The 24,507-nt window shown below is 34.1% G+C and overlaps 1 protein-coding gene across 5 annotated transcripts; it reads right to left on the bottom strand.

The window, feature by feature from the left end:
• Positions 1 to 324: 324 nt before the first annotated feature.
• Positions 325 to 23,226, bottom strand: LOC149558258 (uncharacterized). Of its 5 annotated transcripts, XR_016365003.1 has the most exons (5): positions 21,621 to 23,094; positions 1,801 to 1,901; positions 1,452 to 1,517; positions 842 to 984; positions 325 to 600 (listed from the first exon to the last, which is right to left on the bottom strand). XR_016365003.1 is itself a non-coding variant. In XM_089832556.1 (4 exons), the coding sequence occupies exons 1-4, from the start codon at positions 22,131 to 22,133 to the stop codon at positions 951 to 953; spliced, it is 714 nt and encodes a 237-aa protein (XP_089688682.1). In that variant the 5' UTR covers positions 22,134 to 23,094; the 3' UTR covers positions 325 to 950. The 5 variants fall into 5 exon arrangements, 3 of the variants coding, with proteins under 3 accessions (XP_089688682.1, XP_089688684.1, XP_089688683.1); XR_016365004.1 differs by lacking the exon at positions 1,801 to 1,901 and having other exon boundaries at positions 21,621 to 23,198; XM_089832556.1 differs by having other exon boundaries at positions 325 to 984.
• Positions 23,227 to 24,507: the final 1,281 nt, after the last annotated feature.

The following is a 24,507-nucleotide window of genomic DNA, read 5'->3' as shown; positions in this document are numbered from 1 at the left end:
CACAAAGATTATGACAATGAAAATGAATTCTCTATAGGACTAGAACAAAGACAATGGTGCAGACTCTGTAAAAGAAATATTGAAGTTTTACTTCTTTTCCTCAGAACACCAACAATCAATTCAACACTTACCGAAGCTTCGCTAGTTAGTATTGACTCTGCTCTTCAATTTTGTAATTTGCTTGTTAACTCTTGGAGGGAAATGTTCAATACGGCAGGCAAAGGAGAAACACTCATGTTTAATAGAAAACAAGCTCTCAACACTCAAATGTGTTAAAGAATCAATCCAATGACGACTGGAACATTGTGACTGTTCTATACAAAATTCATTAAAAATCAACTCACCTTATTTTATGGAGGCTACCAACAAGAATAATATGTTACATATTTGAGTGCTCCTTTAGTGCTCTAGTCCATAAGAGTCGACAACACTATCCGATTTATATAACCATTTAACTTCAAGGGCAATAGAGACTTTGGTAGCACTTTGGGTCATTATCTGGAAACACTGAATGTCAGAATACATTCCTTCATAGTGTTTTTATTTCCTCTTTCCCTGTGATAAAAGGCTTCAACTGCTCGCTTGTCAAGAAAATATGCACTGAAGAATCATACAAGAAGCCGGAGTGATGTTACACTCTAGAAATACACTCAATCTTCAAAGAAAATCTAGGTCTTCTCCCTTGCAGAGTTATTGCCAACCAACATAACTAGTGACTAGTGACTCAGGAAACATAGATGGAAGAAAATTCTTACTCGGTTACAGCTACTTTGATTTGTACTTCCATTACAAAATATCAAAACATGAACTCATTGACAACCCATATAGCAAGTGTTCTTACTGTTTATCTTAAATTTCTTTAGCCTTTGGTGAGCATAGCCCATTTCCACTCTGCTTTCTGTCTGATAGTATAAGGTCAATTGATTCTTTTACCAAAGGATTTTTCCTCTTCACCAAAGAATTATTTGGACATCTGGTATTTTTCTGCAAACATCAGAGAGTACGCATTAAATTTATGGTCAGCTAAAATTCTTGCTATTCTTTACCAAAAAGGTGTCAGATGTCAAATGGCATTTGGGAGAACACCAAGATTTACAATGTGCACAAGAAAACGTAACTCAAATCTTCTTGTTTTTGTTAAATCACAAGTTCTGAAAAAGAAAAGACCCATTAATGCAAGTTTCTTAATATTTAAGCTTTTATAAGACTAACTTTTTCTTAATCCGTCTTTTGAACTTTTCAAGAACAAGATTAATTGTCAGATTTCTACTCTTCCATGCATTCCCCTTAAGTAGCTATGTAACAGTGCATTAAGTACACTCAAAGATATTACATTAATTACCTGGAAGTCATTGAATTAGTGCATGCCTTTCATTATGTTCAATATTTTTTGAAATTTAACATCTTTAACTTTGCTGATCATAAAAATACAAACATGTGAACAGTGATACCTTGGACTACTGAATGGCTTTTGTTGGAGGATTGTCACTCTCAAACCGGAGTTTTCCTGATAAAGGCTGGAAAAAAAACAAGGGTGGTTAGAACTAAAACTAAACACCCGCTCTTTAATTTTGTCAAAACTGATTCAATGAGAAGCAAATTTGCCACTACAAACATACACCACACTTTTCTTAAAGTGGGGATGCTGAAAAGAAGCACTGACTCATACTTCAATGCATATTTTGGAACGTTTTGATTAAGAAGTAACAGCTGATGTTTGGTGGAAAGTTTTAGTAAAACAAAAACTAGTTTGTAATTCTTACTACGATTCATATCTTTAGACACAGGAATATGAATTACCAGCTCTGTTTTCTAGAACCATCTTGACTGTTGCTTGTACAAGAATCGGCATGACTGGCTTTGTTTGCCAAAATCGTAAAACCAGCAAGGGAAAAATATCTCTGGAAAATAAATTCTTCATTCAGAAAGAAAATAATTATGCAACAAAATATAATTGGAATGTTAAAATTTAGTAATTTACTCATTATTCTCGAAGATTCATAAAACTCCACAGCCAATCAAATATGTATACCATGGCATAGTAGGAGTCATATTCACTAATTAGACAACGCTAAAAAAATGAAAGCGTCATCAAGAAGTATCCATTGCCCACAGAGGTCAGAATATTTTAGGCATCGGCTATATTTTACTTTCCAATTTTTTTTGTTTCATTAATAAAGGTATGCAACTGCAAATCAAGATCTTGAGTTTAGAAATACCTAATTTATATATTGTACGATAATTCAGTTGATGAATGAAACCTTCAACAAATATCCTCCAAAATTTCTTCCCAGTAACCAAATTCGGCTACGAGGCAAATGAGCAGGTTCAATGCATACTTGCTTATCAGTAGCTTAACTCATTTGATTTTTCCTCTGCTTATGTGCAAACTCGTAAAAGATAAACCCTCTGAGGACATATTATAAACAGCTCATTAATAGAAGCGCAGTAAAGAATTTTCTTAGATCCACCAAAATCATCGATGATAAAAGGTATGAGACCTGAAAAGGTACAAGGTCTGCAACACATTTCCTGAATTGGAAGGGTATCTTATGTATTACACTTGAGCCTTTTTTCAACATTATGAAAACTTGATTGACCTTTCCAACCTATGATATCATTGAGGTAAAAATACATCAAAATGCATTTTCATATAAGCATAAGGACATTAAATCAGATTATAATTCATTTTCTGGAATTAATTATGTAGTTGGAGTCAATCTTCTTGAACCATATTTTTTTTGTGGTGATTAACAAGAACCTATCTCTCGTGAATATGACTGGTCCACTTCGTCTCATGGCATCTAGATGATTTTCAGAGAGGTGAAGCATCCAAACTTCCCAGACTAATCAAATAAGCATTACCCAATTAAGTAAATAAAGTTTGAAATTAAATTGCATTTGGCATTCTATAAGTTGCCACCCTCAACATGGAAGCAAAAGACATAGATGACAAAGTAGAGATAAGCCTCCAAAACTTTTGACCAGCAATCTTTAAAATAATAAACAACTTGGCATATCTTTCAGAATAAGGACCGAGCATCATTAAAAGGACAGTCCACAATTCAAACAAAAAAGGCAAAAAGAAGAAATCCTTCATTTAGAATCCTGGGAACTATTCTGCTGTGCTTATTTTTCACATGGTCTTGTCTTGTGCCATCAGAAAGCAGATGGTCTAGACTATGGCTTCTAAAGCTTTAAGGTCTTGGACAGTAAAAGTCAAAGGTAAGCAGTAGATTTTTGGGGTAGCATGTCTATTATCACAAAGCTTTGAGCTGACTCCTATATTAAAGATGTTTTGAATTTTTTGGCTTTTTCTTGCTCAGCTATATCTCCATGTCAATGGTAGTGGGAAATGAACTGGTCCTGACAATGATTTCCCTCTTTGCTTGCATGCCACAAATTTGGCAACAATTGCAAGAGGCGATTACAGGCAATATGCATGCAACTTGTATAAATTCATTTACAAAGAGTTCTGCACCAATGAGAGGGTGCTTTTATTGCTTGCCAATATGTGCCATTACAAAACACATGCAAGTTGGTCACCCCATTTACAAATTATTGCAAAGCAGCACTTGGATAAAGTACTTTTAAGTTTTAACAATTCTCCAAGATAAAGCTATTAAATGGAAGCTAAGATAGGATATGCTATAAATTAATTAAAATGAGGCATCTTATATAAGTCAAACAAGAATTGCTGGCCGCAGTTGTGATTAGTTTTGAGGGATCAAATGTAGATGTAGATATGTAGTCACGCTTTAAAGCATTGTTGGATGAAATTTAAAGATAAAAAGCTAAAATGTGAGTTTAATTTTTTAGAGCCTATTATCAATTTGATTAGTTGTCTTGTTTTGGAAACCTATCACTGCTGAAGGTTGACTTTAGATTTCATATTGTTTCTTTAAGATGTACAGTTAAATCCATAAAGGCTAACTGTTGACATTATATATAGTACTTAACAAATAGATGTTTTGGGTGAACATGTCATCCACTTTACTTATAGTTATCATTATTCAATTTCTTTGAAATTTAAAAAAAAACCATATTGTTAAATTCATTCATGTATCATTTCCCTACTCTAAAGAGTACAGGGGATTTCATTTATGATGGCAATTTCCATTTTGAAAACATGCATGTTCCTGTGTTCCTTGCAAATTACTGAAATTAGCTAATTGAATGATGGAACTAATTCTAACACCCCCTTTCGGACTTTGGCAGATGCTCTTAGTATAAAGTGCCATGCCAACAAATTTATGAGTGAAAGAAATGGGGAAAGGAAATCTTGCACAAGAACAAGGTGTCTGAGAATGATAACATATTAACATGCACTCTCAAAATTTTATGTTCAAAAAATACCACATCGTTTGTATCCAGTTTAAACCTTGTTTCTTGACTTGGAAATTTTGTTGACATTTAGGGACTAACTACCGTTGATGAAAGAAATGTACTGTCACAAACATAATGTTGCGCACAGTGTACCCTTCCCTTTATGGACGTAGAAGGATAACAAACATTTCCCATTTCTCTTTTTTCATTACCGTTTAGCTCTTCACATGCAAGAGTGCTTAAGGATCTACAACTATGTATTATCAATAAAATGTATAATCTATTCTAATCTTTGCCTAACCCTTGAAAGAAAGGTAAGTTATAGAAGCTCCAATTAGGATTGCCAAGGATTGGAAAGTAAATCTTAAATCCTTGCCTTGGATGCAATAGCTATCTTTTAATTGTCTCCTTGTTCTTCAACATTTAAAAGGTTTTCTACAAGTTTCTACCTGCTGGCTAGTTCTTGATCCAATTAGAGTAATGGACATGATATGTATCAAAATGCTGAACTTGATGATATTGGGCTTTTTATACATCCTGGATAAACCTAACGCACTAAGTGTTAGATTCTTAATTATTGGTTTAAAACTTTAAACACTTCTTTGGCTCTAATTTATAAAAATAAATTTTGGTATATGCTAGATCAGCCACATCTCCCGCATACTGTCACTTTTCTGTTTAAAAGCTCAAATCGTAGGATAAACATCTGTTCTTCACTTGAAAACATTTGCATGTTCAGTTTCCCTTTGCTTGGTTGTTTTACTTTTTTATCCAAATAGTTTCGTTGCATATGTTTCATTTACTTCTTGCAGATACTCTGCTTCCAGCTAAACCCTCTCAGATTTCGTAAGATGTCTTTTACCTCTATGACTATAATATGCTGATTGAGCATCAAAAGAACAGCCGCTTTTGGTTGAGTAACTTGAATGTTGTATATGTTCTCAATTGATGGCATACTTTATTAATACATTTTAACTCTTCATGAATTGTTTTTATTTTATTTCTTTGTCCCTTGAATACACACATTTTGTTAGTATGTTACGCTGTTTCCTAATTTTATGGTAGGCATTTCCAAACCTAGTAGTCCTGAAAAGCGTTATGTTATCCAAAAGGTCCCATAAAAAGCCAAAAAGGAAATTAATTTATTATATTATACCTGAACAACCCTCCACAAACCAGCTAGAATATAGTCACGTCTACAAAAATTGCACTAATTGAGCAAGGTTGCATCTCACCAGATAAAGTGGCCATAGGTACTATAAAATTACAGAATGTCCATAATATCTGTACTCCACAAAGGCATCCAAAACATAAGAGGAAATTTAACCAATGCACATAGGCATGGGGATATCCAAACATTATATTTTCAGGTTAAATACAATTAGGTTGCAAATCCTCCATATGCATTGAAAGCACCAAAGGTATGGCATCTAACATGAACTGGGAATGAAATTGTTGAAAGGAACTCAAGATCTCAATGTAGAAATATGGGTAATTTGTGATATCTTAAAAAATATGTTCATGTATATGTGCAGTGAAAAACAAAATGAACATTAATGCCCAATTCAAATAGTAGGCACAATCACTTTTTGTTATGTTTAATTTTATGAAGTAAGAAAATATGGTTAGGTTTCCTTTTGACAAACACTCCTTAGCAGGACAGTTTAATTGATCTATTTTTAAATGATAAGTTGTTTTCATATTAGTATGTTATCTTAATGAGTTTTGAAAATAGAGTTACAGGTTATGATCTGTTCTGGCCTTATTATGGATCTAGGTTTGGTATGCAGGGTAATTCATCCACAGTCCTATAAAAGCCCCATCGATTTGTCAGCAACAAACTTGGGCAGTATTTGATTTTGAATTTGTTTCTCACATCAACCCATTGCTTTTTGGTATTTTTTTTATTTTAGCATTTGACTTGGACAATATGCCTAAAAATGCCCCCAACCCTAAAACACAGATTCGAAGACATTTTTAGAGACAAAATCAAGGTATTTTCCCTCACTATGAATGTGAAACAAAAAACTCATTCATCCTTGCTGAAATTTCACTCTTGCTTGTCATTGAATGAAAAGTGTTGAAGACTCATTGATGAAGGTTCCAAAATGGTTGGTTCTCTATTGCTATGCATGTGCAAGAACCCATTCATTGACAAGGAGAATGTAGAATAAGATTTTTTATAAAGTTTATTTTTAAGTCTTCGCTTTTTTTTACATTTTTTGAAACAAATGAGTTCCTTTGTTTTATTTTCATTCTTCTATGCAAATACAGCATCTCTCTCTCTCTCTCTCTCTCTCTCTCTCTCTCTCTCTATATATATATATATATATATTTTTTTTTTTTTTTTTTCATTTCATTTATTTTAAATGTTATTCAACTTGACGCAATACAGATTACAATGGCAACAAATTCTAGCTACTTGGAATAGAGCCAAGTTCTCTTCTTTGGAAATATGCTGATATGCTACAACAACTTCTAGGTGGTCGCGGTTATATTTAAACTTGCAATGGCTGTGGTATCAAATATTCAAGCTCATACAGTTAGGTGAAAGCCCATTTGTGCCACATCCTTGGATGTGACATGAAAGCTTGTCTACGAAAAAAATAATGTATCCATTCCACACAAAAAAAAAGAACAAATAGTAATGAAAAGGAAAAAATGGATAAAGTAGCGGGCTACAAATTAAATAATCTTTTGTTGAAGAATGGATTTCAAGAAATGCAACTCCCTCCATCACCGTCTAACCTTCAACCATTAAAGAGACAAACATTTTTGGCCACTCCTAAGAACAACCTACAACCTTCACCATAAGAGATCAAAACTACTCTTGAAATGACATTTCATTAAAGGGATTGTCAATCAACACATTGCAAGATGTCTATGCAAATGGATTGGCTTTCAATGGTTGTTCACTGACTATATGGGCAACAAATGGTGAAAGCAACTAATGAGGATCCAAAGGGCAGAAGATCCTTGGCTTTGAGAAAGTGTGTAGCACCATATTTAAAATAGGGGAGAAATTTGTAGAAGATTTATTGAGGCCTATAAGGAATTTGTGCATTAAGAAAGAGGCATCCATTATTTTTGATGCCTGCAAGGATGCAAGAAATTGACCATCAATCAATGTTATTGCAGTGTTCCTTAAACAAGCAATGTTTTTTTTAAAGTATTAAATTTTGAGGGTGAACACAAAGATAGTGCATGTACTGCTAACATTCTCATGATTGCAACATTCCCATGATAGCAATCAAAGAAGTTGGACTTTGAAAGGTTGTTCAAGTCATAACAGACAATGCTAAATTATAAAGCAAATGATTTATTTCGTTAAGGAACATTAATCTCATTTTTAGACACCTTTTGTTGTCCCCTTCCCCAATCTTATGCAAATATAATTGACAACAAAAATTATTAGATCAAATGGGCATATGCCCTGACTTTCAAATAGGTTGTTAGACCGATTGTTAACTCCAGCAAAATTATCTTGAGACAATTTGTGAAGGTTCTGGAGGCACTTTCTAACATGGTCATCAACTAAAATTTGTTCATATGGAGGCAATCTAGCACTACAAGAGTAGAAAATATTAAGAAATAATCCTAGGTGACATTTGGTGGGACTGTATTGAATATCTCTTTAGTTTCATTGAGTCCATATTGAGTAGGATTTGTAATATTAACATGGATAAGCCTTGTTTGGGATATATATATATATATATATATATATATATATATATATATATATATGATGACATTAACTCAATGGTTGAGAAGGTGAAAACCATCAAGAGAGAAAAATCCTAAAGAAATTTTATTGATTAAACACATAAAATTATTTATTAAGGATAAAACAAAATGACCACCTGCTACATCTTCTTGCCTTTACATTGAGTCCTAAATATTATAGTGATGAAATCCCTTCTGTGTCAATAAGGATTACCCCATATATATATGCTGAGGGTAGCTGAGGATGCAAGGCAATACTTTATAAACTCTTCCTTGACCCTAACATGTTGGATGCAGTTAGAATTAAGTTAATGGATTTAACACTCCAATGATTATAGTACCAATGCTTTTTGTAACAAGTTTCAGGTCGATGCTCACAATTGGTGGTGCTTGCATGACTATTCATTCACACACCTACAACCTCTTGCAATCAAAATCTTATTGCAAATTATTTTATTTTAAAAAAAAATTATCTTTTAGATTTCATTTATTATTTGAAATTTAAATGTTTATAACTTTTAACACTCTCATTTTGTCTTGACCGGTTGCTAGTTCAACTGCATCTACAAGAGATTGAAGCACATACTAATCCACTTAGTAAAACACAATCAACAGCACTCACCAAACACAGAGGTCTTAATGTATTTCAATTGTGTCTGCTTTTACACAGGCAAAGTGGCTAGAACAAAAGGGACACAAGTGTAAAACTAGCAAAAGCATGTTGACTTGCACGCTTCCACTTGCCTCCTTACTACACTTGATGTTGAAGAAGTTTCTGCTAGCGAGCATGCAAGTGCCAATGTTAGCAGTAAGTGTATTGAAACATCTGTGATCAGAAGTTAGTAATTGATAATATATATATATTCTCATTCTTAATATAATAGTTGTTATGAAAAGACACTAATGTGTATATCTATTTGGGACATAATCACGTAGGGTCATAACCTTACTTGGTTGTGTTTCAATAGGTATATATATTTGTCTCATTTGTATCTGCAGATTATATCAATCAAAGTGGCATACAGATGTCAGATCAGAACAAATATTACTGCATTAAGAACATATATAAAATTGAGAAGTCAAGCACTCAATAAGGAATATAGAAGTCTGCTAAATCATTAAATCAGACTGAAATATAATCGATATGTCTCCACCAACTAAGATCCATTAAACTTTACATGGTATCAGAGCTTAATTGGTAGAGAGACTATCATTCTGATTTTTTAATTAAAGGGACAATATGTCAAATAATGTAAGAGTAGAGGACAGACTTGAAGGAGCAGTGAATTTCTTTTCTTGGAAAATTTGAATTATTGAGTCAAATATTTCAATTCCTGAAGATGAGGCAAAAAAGGCTACTTGGAAAAGACGAAATAATAAAGCTAGGAAAGTCATTGTGGATTCCGTAAATGATCATATCCTTCCATCTATATCAGATCTAAAGAAAGCATATGAAGTATTCAAAACAATTAAGAATACGTTTGAAATCAACAACTTAAGTAGACTAATTACACTGAAAAATCAACTAAAGAATACTAAAATGAGTAAAGCGAAACAATCTCATCATATTTTGCGAAGATTCCCGAAATTAAAAATCATCTAAATGCTATTGGAAGCAAAATAGAAGATAAAGAACTATCGATAATAGCACTTAGAGGATTGTCATTATCATGGGAAGCATTCATTCAAGTAATCAACAGACCTACTATACCTCTTTTTTATCAACTAAAGAATGATTGCATATCAGAAGAATCAAGGCTAATTTCTAGAGGGATCATCTCAAATCAAGAGGGAGAAAATCAAGCTCTTTTTTCAGTTTCAAATTACAAAGGCAAAAAGAGAAAATTTAAAGGAAAGAATTATGACTAAAAGAAAGAAAATAAAAATTACAAAAGAAAAGATTTTTCTAAAGTTAAATGTTATGAATGTGAGAAACTTGGGCATACTTTCAGAAATTGTCCGGAAAGGGAAAACATCTTAGCTTCTTTAGCTATAAAAAAGAAAGATGAAAACCTATTATACTATTCTGCGTTACCAAGTGAGATAAACTCTAACGAATATGTGTGGATAATAGATAGCGGTGCCTCCTATCATATAACAGGATTCAAAGAAAAATTTGAAACCCTGAAAGTTACATCTCTGAAGAAGTCACCATTGGAGATAATTCCACCCATCCAATTAGAGGAATTGGGACCTGTTCTATACAACTAAGGATTGGAGTTATACTAAAATTAAAGGATGTTCTATTTGTATCAGGTATAAAAAGAAATCTAATTTCAATTTCTGGACTAGCTGATGAACAATTCCAAGTCACTTTCAACAAAGACAAAGTTTTGTATTGGCCTAAAAACTCAAATCTAAAAAATGTCATCACCATAGGAACAAGAGATGGGACCTTATATAAACTATGCAATATCCAAAAGCAAGCTCTTAATCTTGAAGTAACAAACTCCAATGAAGTATGGCATAGAAGACTTGGATATATTGGATTTAGTTCACTTCCAAATGTAGAGAAAATCACCTCTGGAACACTGTGTCTAAGCTCAAAACACATTGGTGTCTGTAAAGGATGTGCTCTAGGAAAGAACATTAAAAAACCTTTTCCTCCTAGTGAACACAAGTCTAAATTGGTTCTGGAACTAGTTCACTCTGATTTATGTGGGTCCATGCCAACACTCTCTCTAGGAGGTTACTCTTACTACATCATATTCATTGATGATTACTCGAGGATAACTTGGATTTACTTTCTAAAAGTTAAAGAATGTAATGAGGTTCTGTCAAAATTTAAAGAATTCAAAGAAATTGTAGAGAGTCAAACCTCCAAGAAAATTAAAACTCTAAGATCTGACAATGGGGGAGAATATACTCCTGAAAATTTCAAAGTTTTTTATACTTTTGTTGGGATTAAGAGGGAGTATACAGTACCATATAATCCTCAACAGAACGGGGTAGCAGAAAGAAAAAATAGAACTACTGTTGAATCTGCAAAAGCCATGCTTCATGATCAAAACTTGCATTTTTCATTATGGGCAGAAGCCACCAATACTATTGTATACATTCAGAACAGATGTCCCCACTCTATAGTAGAAAACATAACACTTGAAGAAGTCTTTACAAGGAATAAACCTGACTTAAGTCACCTTAGAATTTTTGGTTGCCCTATTTATATTCACATACCTAAAGAAACAAGAACTAAGTTAGATCCATTCGGAAAGAAAGGGATATTTGTTGGGTATAGTGAAAACTCAAAAGGGTATAGAGTTTATGTTCCTAGACAAAGATCAGTTGAAGTAAGCAGAGACGTCATATTCAAGGAAAACTCCACATTAAAACTAGCCACAAATACAGAAGATGAGCCCATTATAGACTTCAAATGAAAATCCTTAAATTGAAATTCAGAGGGAGAACACATTAGAAGGAAATGAACCATCTATAGATACAAAAGATAGAGATACCTCCAATATCAAGAAAAGGCCCTTATAGGCAAGAAAAATGATTGAACAAAATAATGTTGAACCAAATGAAATTTCCAAGGAAAGCAAGAAAACCAGAAACAAATCTTGTTATACTGCCCTGGTAACTGAGCTTACAAAATCTGAACCAACAACTGTTGAAGAAGCCATTACTTGTCAAGCATATAAAGATGCTATGATTAAAGAATATCAATCGATACTACAAAATGATCTCTGGGATATTGTACCTAGACCTAAATACAAATCAGTTGTTTCTTCAAAATGGCTATAAAAAATCAAATATGCAGCAGATGGTAGCATTGAGAAACATAAAGCAAGGTTTGTTGCTCGAGGTTTTCCCCAGAAGGCAAGCATTGATTATGAAGAAACTTTTGCTCAGATTGCTTGTTACACTTCGGTCAAGAAAATTATTGCAATTGCAGCAACTAAAGGATGGAAGATATATCAAATGGATGTGAAGACTACATTATTAAATGGAGTCATAAATGAAGAAGTATATATTGAACAACCTGAAGGCTTTGTTATAAAAAATAAGAATCTATATGTGTGTAAACTCAAAAAAGCCCTTTATGGTCTTAAACAAGCACCTCGAGCTTGGTATGAAAGAATACACACCTACCTCATCAAATTAGGATACTCTAAGAATGAGGCTGATCCTAATATATATTTCAAAATCTCTAATGATGATATGTTAATACTTGTGTTATATGTTGTGATCTATTGATAACAGGAAATGATCATCTAATTGAAAAAGATGCAAACAAGATCTTATAGCTAAATTCGAAACAAAGGATCTAGGTCTACTACATTATTTCTTGGGCCTAGAAGTATGTCAAAGGAAAGATCATTCTTTCTAAATCAAGGTAAATATACTTGTTGTGAGGTTTTCACATCATCGCCCAAAAATTTTGGGGAGCCCCTTTTTTTGGTTGCCTAGACAAATTTTTCGATGTTGTCCAAAAGTTTTCAATTTGAAAATTTTACGCCTTGGACGCCTTCGGGCCAAGAGAGATTTGATGTGATTTGTTTATTCACCTAGTGTTAACTTGATTTTCTGGAACATGTAATTTTATCCTTAGGCCAAACAAATTTCAAAAACAACATTTTTTTTTATGGTTAGAACAATATTCGGCAGGATAAATTTGCAAAATTTTGGACTTAGACGGATTTTGGAAATTGAAAATAATTGTATAAACTTGAGCATTTTCAAAATGAAATTTTTTTTTTAGATTTAATTGTTTTGGAAAATTGGTGACAAAGGAAATTTTTCGATAGTGAAATTGAAGTTGGAAAATCAATTTTGAAAGCTAGAAAAATTATTTATTTTGGTTAAAAAATTAAAATTGCATTGCAAAATTGAAAGTGGATTAAATTGCAAAATCTCATTAAATTGGTTGAAATATTGCCTAGAAGATTTTTAAATATTGAAAGAGGTTGGTAAATTGGAATTGAAAATGAATTCTAGCTTGGTAAATTCGATTTTAATAATATTTTAATTGCCAAAACATTGTTAAATAAAAATTTTGGCATCTCCTAGGCTTTCCTTGTTTTATTTTTCAATTTTTTATCACAGCCGGCAATTAAATGGGCTAATTTCACTATAAATTAAGTAATTTTAACATGGCATTTAAATCTGGGCCATTAATAAAGGAGCTAATTTAATTTTGCTCTCCTCTAAGACAAGTTGGCCCACTTGGAGAGGCAAGAAAATTTGGTATAAGAGGGAGCTCCCCGACTCTTGTTTCCTCATTCCTTCTTCTTCGTCCTCCTTTGGTGAGCGATTTTTCTTCCAGAGGAGCAACTTGCAGATTTAGGCCATTTTTGGGCAGATTTTCCTTGCTTGGCGGCATTTTCTTCTTCCATCTTGAGCGAATTTCTGCCCTAGGCAATTTTTGGAGCAGATCTGATTTTTTCCAACTTGGGTGATTTTTGCTAAGGTCTGATTTTCTTTCCAAAGGCTGTGATTTCAATTTCCAGATTTGGGCGATTTTACTTAGTGAAGAGGCTATGTGATCCAAGGGTTTGATTTTGGCAAATGTAGGTGATTTCAAGGAAGTCAAAATTCTGATTTTTGCTAGGGCATCATTATTTGCAAGGAGGATTGAAATTTCTAAGATCTAATCCAAATTTGAAGAGGACCTGGTTATTGGTAATGGCAGATTTAAGGTAAAATTCTATTCATTTTAGAGGTGAAGATTGGTTTAAAGATGAATTCTATTTCTTGTTCTTGCTTGGTTCATTTCCTTTATATTCTTCTTGCATTCATCATCCACCACTTCATCATTCCATTGATAGGTTGAAGTTTGGAGAGATAAGTGTAGACTTCATGATAAGACACTTGGAGAGGCAGAAATAAGCTAGACCACTCTAGGTTTGAAGTTGAGAGATATAAGTGTAGTCCATCCTAAGGTAACGAAGAAGCAAAAATAAGTGGTAGTCCCACCCCTAGGTTGAAGGTTGGAGATTGATAAGTGTAGAGATAGGACTTGGAGAGGCAGAAATAAGCTAGATTCCATCGATAGAAAAAAGGTTGGAGATTGATAAGTGTAGTCCATATCATTTAGAACGAAAGGGCAGAAATAAGTGTTTAGGATGGTAGATGTTAGTGCAAGCAAGAACCCAAAGGGAATGAATACCAAAAAAGACAAGGAAGACATGATGCCTAAGACCACCTTCTTCTCAAAAGTGAGGTGAATAAGTGATACCAATATCAGCACGATGAACATGATACAGTTAAAGGACAGACTCAAGGAAGGACAATCCCCCATGGCAAAGAAGATCTACAAGAGTGGAATTGTACACGTGGCGACCTTCCCTCCTACCTTGCCTTGTCCAAAATTGGTAATGGAATGTGCATCCCGATTTGATATTGTTACTAAGTCCATTATTTTTTATGAAGGGAAGAGAGTGTTGGCCAACATCAGTGGACAAGTGGTCGAAGAAGCATTTAATATTCCCCAACATAAAAGCATGACAGTGGTAATGATGGATCAGACAGCTAAGTTATTTCAAGATAATGAGCCTTACTTCATTCATCTAAAGCAGAATTGGTTATATGAAGGCAATAAGGGAGTTACCAAGTCGTCAAGGCTCACCAAGTCAAATTTCAAATCAAAGTACGATGATCTCATTGTGCTTCTCAACCGAATCATGTGCGTGGCTCAAGGTATGCAATTCGAAAACTGGATGTACTTCTTTATTGATGAAATTAAAAATGGAAAAAGAAAATTTGATTGGGCTACGATTATAAGCGAGAATTTAGAGTTGCAACTTAGGACCGTGCAAAATCAAAAGCAATTCTATATGGGATCCTATCTTTTCTATCTGATTGTTGAGACTATATGAAAATCTTGGACTTAAGGCCTTAGGAGTAATTGGCAATCGGTCGAGGCAATGTTTGGTGCATGAGTGTTATCCACAGCTTCATTTGCACAACACCAAAGATTATAAAATGTTTTATGACGCCTTTTCCATGAAGACGGTAATGATATTGCAAGGGACAGTTGCTAAGAGGCTCTCATCAGAAGCAGAAGCAAAAGTTAACAAGTATGGAGATGGTTCATCCAATTTTCGCAATTTACTTATATAAGAGTAGCAAGAAGTACAATTTGTCCCAAGAGACTTCCAAGGTACCCACCCAACTAGGTAGTTTTGATGGAGTTGGCTAGGCAACTTGAGCATTATGACAAAATGATGAAACTTACAGGTGAGACAGGGATTACCTTCTCATTTGGAATTGGCAATGATAGTTGCTCCAATCTTGTCACCTTTGCAGCTTCGAAGAAAGAGTTAGAATGGTATCATCTAGGATGGTATAGAGCAAGACAAGGATTTGATCCTAATGGTCTTATCAAGGCATCTCACGAAAATGCATTTAAACATTTTCCTACTATAAAAGATTTTTCAGCCAATTCCCAGGATGACTTTCATGTGAGAAAGCTAGCTTTCTCAAGATTGTCAGTGAACATGATGAGGACAATCAGATGGAGAGGCCTTGATAGTCTCGATCAACTAGAAGATGATGAAAATGTGCTAAGAGAAGATTATGATACAGTGGATGGAATGGAGTTGAGTCTAGTGGATTGGGATGATCATCAGGATCCTTCTTTGGAGGCAGTTACAAGGCTAGTTGATCTGCACACCGAGTCGTGGTACAATGAGAAGTTGAGAAAATTACAAAGTCAAAGGGTACACCTTACTTATGAGAAGATGAAATCGAAGGAAAGTCCAGAAGAGTTAATCGGACAGAAATGTGGGGGCAATAGCCAGCAGCAAAGAACAGTTAAGAGCGAGAAGAGAGGTTTGAAGGTTGAGAAAAGTAAAGAAATCAGGAACCTCCAGCAAAGAAACATAATGCAGCACTGTCAAGGGAGAGCATAATTGAGGCTAGAAGCCAAGAGGATAATTCAAGTGGACAAGAGGAGAATGTCAATGAAACAGAATTTGGATCAAGATTAGATGAGTTGGGGAAGGTTGCCATCAAGAAAAAACACTTGGGCACCCTTGCCTCCCTAAATGCCTTTATTGGATACATGAAAGAATATGACAAGGATCATGAGAAAACACTGCAAGCAGCAAGCAACATGATGAATTCAGTTGAGCTCAAGATGAAACATAGATTTTGCCCTCCCATGAAGGAAGTTAACAACATGCTAGCCAAGTTCATCACTTTGGCTAAAAGGATGAAAGAAAAGGGTAGAACTATATTAGAAGATCATTTGATGTAAGTCCAAGTGGAAAATTCTCCTTCTTCTTGGGTAGGATAGGTGTCTGATTCTGATTGGCTACCATTTTGGTGCCTTCTCATTGGTTGCCACTTTTCCTTTTTTTCATTGGTCCATTGATGAGGTGGCATCTTCTCATTAGCCGATGGGGTGGCAACCCTAATTAGGGTTTCTAGGATCCAATCTGGATCGTTGGTTTTGCCTCTTAATCTCTACCGTTGGTTGTAATTTTGGCCTCTATATAAGGCCATTTGCTCTTATTTGTAAAGGGTTGAAGAAAATTGTTGCTTAAGATGATAGCAAAATTGCTTTTTTATCATTGTTGTGACTTGCATGGTGATTTAGAACACTTGGTGTTGTTGCATGGTTTCTACTTCCAATAGTTAGAAATAGATTTCCTTTGAAGTTGTTAAAGTAGATTTCATTTTGAGAAAGTTGCTAAGTAAGAGTAAGAGTAGATGGATAGTTGCATGGTGATATTAGTGGATGTTTGATGGGGATCTATAACTAGGCCACTAGCATCCTAGCAGCTTGTTGGGAAGCCTTACGTGGTAAACTAGTCTTTTCCCTTAAATCATTGCATCTATGGAGGTAGAGCCGCTAGTTAGCTTTCATCAAATTCAAACCCTGTCCATTTGCTAATCTTTCCATTCATAGGAGTAGGAATAGACCAGCAAGTAGTTTAGTAATTGGAGTTCATTCTAAGAAAGTTAGGAAGGCATAAGTCATTTGAACACACACTCCACCATCACCGCCACCATCAACATCATCTAGCACTCATACAAAATCATCACCATCATCCCAAAACCCAAGTCATCCTTGAATGAACAACGTAAGGCCGCCTAAGTGATTACCAGCAAATCACATCGATATAACTGAGTTAGTATCTACAAGTGTAAGGAACATTGGAGTTTTTCTCAAGCCTTCATAAGTATTAACTTTTCAAGAGAGGGATTGAGTGTTTGATATTTCATATCAAGTGTTCAATTGCTATATGTTATGTAGTGGTACAAAACTGACATCAACAACACTCAAGACATCTTGACTAGATTTGGTATGGACAGCAAACCACTTGCAACTCCAATGAAAACTAATCGACACAAACTAATAGAAGAAGCAGTGCATTCAAAATCTATTGATCTCACACTCTACAAACAAATTATTGGGTCTCTCATGTATTTGGTAAATACTAGACCCGATATATGCTATGCCACAAATGTATTAAGTCACTTTATGTGTGAGCCCAAGAAGATACATTTAAGGGCAGCAAAACACATCTTGAGATATCTATGTGGCACTATTTGTCTTGGACTAACGTACAAAAATGTTGAGATCAAACTTGAAGGCTATATTGATTCTGATTGGGCTGGATGCTCCTTAAATCGTAAGAGTACAACCGGATGTTGTTTCAATCTTGGATCAGCAATGATATTGTGGTTCAGTAGAAAACAACCTACAGTTGCTTTGAGCTCTATCGAAGCTGAATACATGGCAGCCTCCATGGGAGCGCGTGAAGTAGTATGGTCACGGAAGCTATTATTTGGATTATTTAGAAGGAAATTAGAGCCCACAGTGATCCATTGTGATAACCAGAGCTGCATCAAACTCTCTGCTAATCTAGTGTTCCACAATCGATCAAAGCACATCGAAACTCCATACCACTATATTAGGGACACGGTTGATAGAAATGTGATCAAGTTGATCTATATAAGCATCGATGAACAAAATGCTGATATTTTTACCAAGCCTCTTGCAAGAGTGAAAGTAGAGTACTTTAGAGGTAAACTTGGTATGACAAATTTGAAATTGTAATTTGTAAATTATATATATATATATATATATATATTCATGAATACTGAAAATTAGATTGTTTGCAAACTTGTAAAATGAAAGGTGACAATCTTTCATATGTGTTTAACGTCACTATTGTAAGGTGACAATCTTATCAATAGTTGACCAACCTTCTAACACCAAAATGTTTCAGTGTTATCATTGTTCTTTGGGCCAGATTTTGCCGGACACCAATTTATTGATATGGTTATTCAAGCCGGATTTTGCCGGACACCATAATTATTAAACCACAATTGAGTAGTACCTATATATATACACACACATATATATATATATATATATATATATATATATATATATATATATATATATATATATATATATGTATGTATATATACATATATATATATATATATGTATGTATATATACATATATATATATATATATATATATATGTATATATACATACATATATATATATATATGTATATATACATACATTGCTAAAGAGGAAGTGTTAAGAATATTAGCAGTACGTGTATTGAAATATCTGTGATCAGAAGTTAGTAATTGATATATATATATATTTCTGTCACATTAAATACTGCATATATATATTCTCATTCTTAATATAATAGTTGTTATGAAAAGACACTAATGTGTATATCTATTTGGGACATAGTCAGGTAGGGTCGTAACCTTACTTGGTTGTGTTTCAATAGGTATATATATTTGTCTCATTTGTATCTGTAGATCATATCAATCAAAGTGGCATACAAATGTCAGATCAGAACAAATATTTCTGCATTAAGAACATATATATAATTGAGAAGTCAAGCACTCAATAAGGAATACAGAAGTCTGCTAAATCATTAAATCAGACTGAAATATAATTGATATGTCTGCACCAACTAAGATCCATTAAACTTTACAATTGATGCTTGATTAGTGGTCGCTGATTGTTGACAATTATTATTTTTTGATTTAATACAAATCACTATATTGTAGTATTTTTAAATTTTTACGATGCATTTGTTTGTTATATTATACTATGTGATATTTTGAACATAACTACTGCTGCAAGTAGGTATATTACAGATTTTTATGTATGTATAAACAAAACCAAAATGATCCCAACCCCGGAGGTTTCTTGACCAAACCTGAGAGCCCAAACCTGCTAGCTTTGTTAAAGAAGACATTTTTTTGCTAAATTTAGAGCCATCAAACATCAATCAAACAGTGGTTGAAATAAAAATGATGGAAATAGCAGAAAAGCAATTGGAAGTGTCCGAGCTTCTGGGAATGTTTGTGAGCCAACACATTTCCAATGGAAGAATAAATCCTAAGTTAAGTGGAGCTGCATGGATCTTTAAACATCTTAAGCTTGATTTTACAACGTACCTTCCCAGTTAAGGTACTTTTTGCATTTACTGTTAAGTCTGTAAATTTTTTTAGTAAAAAGAAACTCATTTGAGATTTTTTTCCTGGAAGGAAATGTATCCTCTTCCTGTTATCAAAGTAGTATAAATCTCTTTCAAACCTTCTGAGTGCAGATCTCAAATTTTTTGACATTTTCAGATTTCATCCATAGATCTTATTGGGTTATACGAGCAGACTTCAGGTCAAGAACATAGTATTCAGTTATAAGAGTAGATTTCAAGTCAAGAACATAGTAGAGTCCATTTAGTAAAAGAAAATACCAAAATCCTTTTCATTGTAACAAATTTCATTGGCAATGTTGGAATCATCAATTATTCAACATTTATTTTGATAAACTCTTTTCTACTATTGGTTGGTTTATGTGTCTCTGCCATTGAAGTGGCATAATTGTTGTCTCCACCCATGAGTATGCAATGGATAAGTTAAAAGGAAGAAGTGATACAAAACCAGAGATTGGTAACTTTTGTGCCACTGTATTTTGTAACTTTTTACCACAAAAATGGAGACTTGCAAATGAAGACTGGAAGCAACACCAGCAACATCCAAGCAATAAACGTTGCCTATCTGAGAGAAAAATTTGATTGGAGGCAGTGGCTTGCCTTTTTCAAAGATCAAGCAAAGTTAAAAATTCTGACAGTAGATTGTTTCAAATTTCTCTAGGTCCAGATATTGATCAAAATTAGATCAAATCACGTACCAGAAAAATAGAAGTGGACATAACCACATAGGTCAATTTGTAAGCACAATGGTGCTAAAACTATTGTATATGGAATTCCAAGGATTATAACGTATATTCCATTATTTATACTTTACTGTGGTTACTATTGATCAATTAGCATAGCCATAGCCAAACTCAATGATTACAAGAGGAACTTTAGAATTCTTCCTCTTTATTTTCTAATCCTCCGACATACAATGAAGTCTGTGAGGTCTTATATTCTCTTAAAAGAGTTGTTAATCTACAAAATGCATCATTTCTTCTATGATGTCCTCAACGGATTAAGAACTCCAGAATTGCTGTCATAATATTCATTGTAGTAGTAGAAGAAGAAAATAAAATTATAGAAAGAAAACCCACGTCACCAAAGCATTCAAATTGCCAAAATGGGCTTTCTTTGCAAATTCTCAAAGTTGTTTGGTATCATTTATGTTTTATCAATATAGTTGTTAATTTGGAGTCTAGTTTCCTATACATACCCAGGATTATTGACAATTGTTCATAGCAAGCCTTAGGGTTAGAGCAATAGCTTTTACCTTTATGTGTCTCTCTGATTTGAACATCATGATACTAAAGAAATAACAAAATTTCTGCACCACAACTTCAAAGCTAAGTGGCCTTTGCAAATTCTCAATGGTCATTTATCAATATAGTTGTTAATTTGAAGTCTAGTTTCCTACACATACCCAGGATTCTTGCATAGCAACCCTTAGGGTTAGAGCAGTAGCTTTTACCTTTACCTCTCTAATTTGAACATCATAGTGTACTAAAGAAAGAACATAATTTATGGACAGGAACTTTATATGGAGCCCTATACTACAACGGTATGCTGAGAGTTTTCTTACCCTTGCATAAACTTCTCAGGTCAAGCCGGTCATTCACTACTAGACAAAACATGACTGGATCTGACATGATCCTCTGAAGGCTATAACAATCTGAACAACTTTTTAAACAAATGATTTGTAGTCATTTATATCTACACTGCATAGCATGCTTGAACAAAACTACTGCAAGAAGGGATGTTCATGGCCTACAAAGTGAGACCGGTAAATGCCTAAACCAATTAAACCTTTCCAAAAAATGAGTGGGCACTATCAGGTTCAGAAAATGTGCGCACTATTTGGTTCAAGAACAAATGGAGTAAGAGCAACATCACCCGTTTTGTGTCCAGCCACCAAGCATAACTTCAATGGTAAACGAGCTACAATTACAAAAAAGATTATATAGAACTTTGAATGGTGAGATGACTTATCTTGAATAATTTATAGCCAAGTTTTGATTGAACCAACAAGACAAACTTTATGCCAATTCATTCGAAAGAAACATCCCAATGGTACCATTAGCTTGAATACACAATAGTAACACTGGAAAATACCAAGGAAAGAGCATCATATAGAGAATTGCATTTGCAAACAGATGCTCACCTTGGAAAGCATATCTGAGATCAACTTCCCCTCCATCAGCTCAGCTTCCACACGGTGATCAGCCTTTGGTTTGCAGTCAGGAGGATTCTCAAACAGAGACAGAGAGAATTGTTTATAAACAACGCCAACATCAAAATATATCAATCCGCTACTGGGAACATCCACATGAATGCCTTTGACAGGAAACCAGAGAAAAAGATCCTGGGCAACAATCCCCGAGAGATTACCAATCTGACCATAGCTAAGAGTACCCTTTATGTTTGTATCATAGCAAACTTGGTTTTCAAACTTTGCATAGCAGGGCTGGTCCAAATGCACCTCAAAACTCCACTCCTCATCTATTGTATAGTTTTTCACATTCTTGGGTAGCAGACCAATGGGCAGGCCATTCATTTCTAAAGCATCATAGATTGTTCCAGGCTTCTCGGGGAAAGACAAACACGAGGCCTCCTCTATCATCCAAAGGGCTAATACCAGGAAAAAAAAAAGTCGCGGGCACGCTCCAGATTCCATGACTCGACTATTTTTATCCCAATTTGAAATTATTACAGCACAGGTATCATCAGCAAATGGGGAATTTTGGATTGCAATAAAAGGTACAAAGTATAAGAGTGAACTTGTACTACAAACAGGGGCAAAAAGGATATCAGAAAATGGACAGGAAGACCTTAAAATGATATTTTTTGCAAACTTTATCGAAAAATTCTTGATTTCAACTGCCTCGCAAGGAAAAAGTGGTATCAGAAATGATTCAGACACTAATCTCTAATAGCTGGAATAGTGAAAAAAAATGCGTCAGACTGTCAAGACATAGATTTGCCGATTGGGAAGAACAAGGAAAACAAATAGAGCAAATTAGCACTATTAAACAGAGGAAAAGGTCAAATTCGTAGACTTCCTGTAACAGATCCACTTATAAAAGGTTGATGCAACACTTTGTAAGAAAAAATGACTCTGGGTGCTCAAATTTGATAAGGACAGTTCAAAATACGGGACCTAGAAATCTGAATCATCAGCTGTTCCGCGAATGTAACAAACGAAATGGGTCTCTGGGGACTCAAAGTTGACTGAGCGATTCACAACATACAACTTGTTACTATGATTCAACAACAGATCTGTTTATTCTTAAAAAATCGATTTGCAGAGTTGGTATTGGGAACAATATTCCGAGGAAGAAAATGTTTTCGAAACAGATCAAAGACGAACAAAGCGAAAATAAAATAAAAAGGGACAATGAATAAATAAAATCTCACACGGCGTGACAAGAGTAGAATATCCAGTATATAGTAGATCAGATCATACACAGCCAAAGCACCATCATCATCATCATAATAATAACAAAAACAATAATGTGAATGATCAAGCGAAGCAGAGAGTGCATGTGAACAGCCAGGCAAACATCATCATCAGAGCCAACCAGTGCATTGTGGGTCACCTCTTGTCTAAAATGGGTCCTCCTCAATAATTTATTTAAGTGACGTTTCCCCTTATTACTGGTGAATTTGAAGTTATTTTAATTCCTTCCACTTCCTTGATTGTCATCTCACCTGGAGATATGGAGAGAGGAATCGCAATGATTTGAACAAAGTATTCTTAACCAAAGTATGGCTACTTTTATACTCCATGCCATGTCAAAACGCGGAAAAGAAAATCTTGGTGTGGAGATGCATCTCCAAACTATAAGATGCCATTGTAATTGTTAAAAAGGTGAAGGTGACATATACATATATAATTGCTAGGCATATCTATGTAATGTATTTTAAAGAACTATTTTGAGATTTAAGCTATTGTCTTGATATGATACATAATTTTTATTAAATGTACGGGTTACATTCTTGTGATCATCACCAAGTTGTTAAATTTATTTATAAGTATTTTAAATTATTATTGTGATATAAATGAATGAAAAATAAACATTGATGTGAGTCAATTTATATTAATGTAGAGACACAAAAGAATATAAAGATATAGAGGTATTTTATGAAGCAAAAAAAATTATTAGGTGAATTCAAGAAAGAGAGTGTCATTAGTTTATTATTTATTATTTTAAATATTTGTTATTGTCTTGAAGTTTTCTGGGAGTATTTACAGTATTTTCAAAATCCTTTGCACATGTTCCTTCAACTTTACAATTAAAAACCCTTGCCTATTTCTATTTGATCATACAATTTAAACATTCAACAAGAGTTTCCTATTGAGCCCACCCTTCATGATTTTTCTTTATCACAACTATAGTGTGTTTGCACCTCTACATGATGTTAAAATGAAGAAAGGCATGTGAATTGAATCAATTTAAGTCCAAATGCACCTAAACTTCCACTTACTGTCTAACACACATTGGTTTTACTACTTCAATTTTTAAAAGTTCATAATGAAAGCATGGTCGCCCTATTTCATGTGGCAATTTCACATATATTATTTTTCACCTAATGTTGACATCTCCAACTTGAATGAGATGTCATCAAGATGTATTAAACACCCTACTACAATTTAATCAAGTTTACCAATTTCTATGCATTATCAAACACTAGGTTTCTCATATGAAGATTCCTGGAGTTGCATCACCTACAATTAAACTTCCAAATGAATCCACTAGTCTAGCTCAAGTGATCTAATAAATAAAACTATTTTATTTATGGTACAATAGAGTAGGCTTTATGCTAATTGGTTTATGTTTCTTTTTCCCTTATTTTAAGGAGTATTTATTTTCCCTATACATATAATTTAAACTTTGTTGGATTATTGGTAGTGGTTAATGTGAGGACACATGTCAAAATGCTTCATCTGCGTGTGTCACTGACTCCTGTGCACGGGTATTTGAGTTACACACCTTCTTTTGGCTTGTTCTGCTACATTCATTATCACTATTTTGTCATTGCCTAAGTGG

The sequence above is a fragment of the Cupressus sempervirens genome, chromosome 5, assembly GCF_028749045.1.
Source record: "Cupressus sempervirens isolate cs-2001-9-10 chromosome 5, ASM2874904v1, whole genome shotgun sequence".
In the NCBI taxonomy this organism is placed as follows: Eukaryota; Viridiplantae; Streptophyta; class Pinopsida; order Cupressales; family Cupressaceae; genus Cupressus; species Cupressus sempervirens.
Note: the sequence above shows the minus strand (reverse complement) of the source record. Positions and strands in the feature narration are given on the sequence as shown.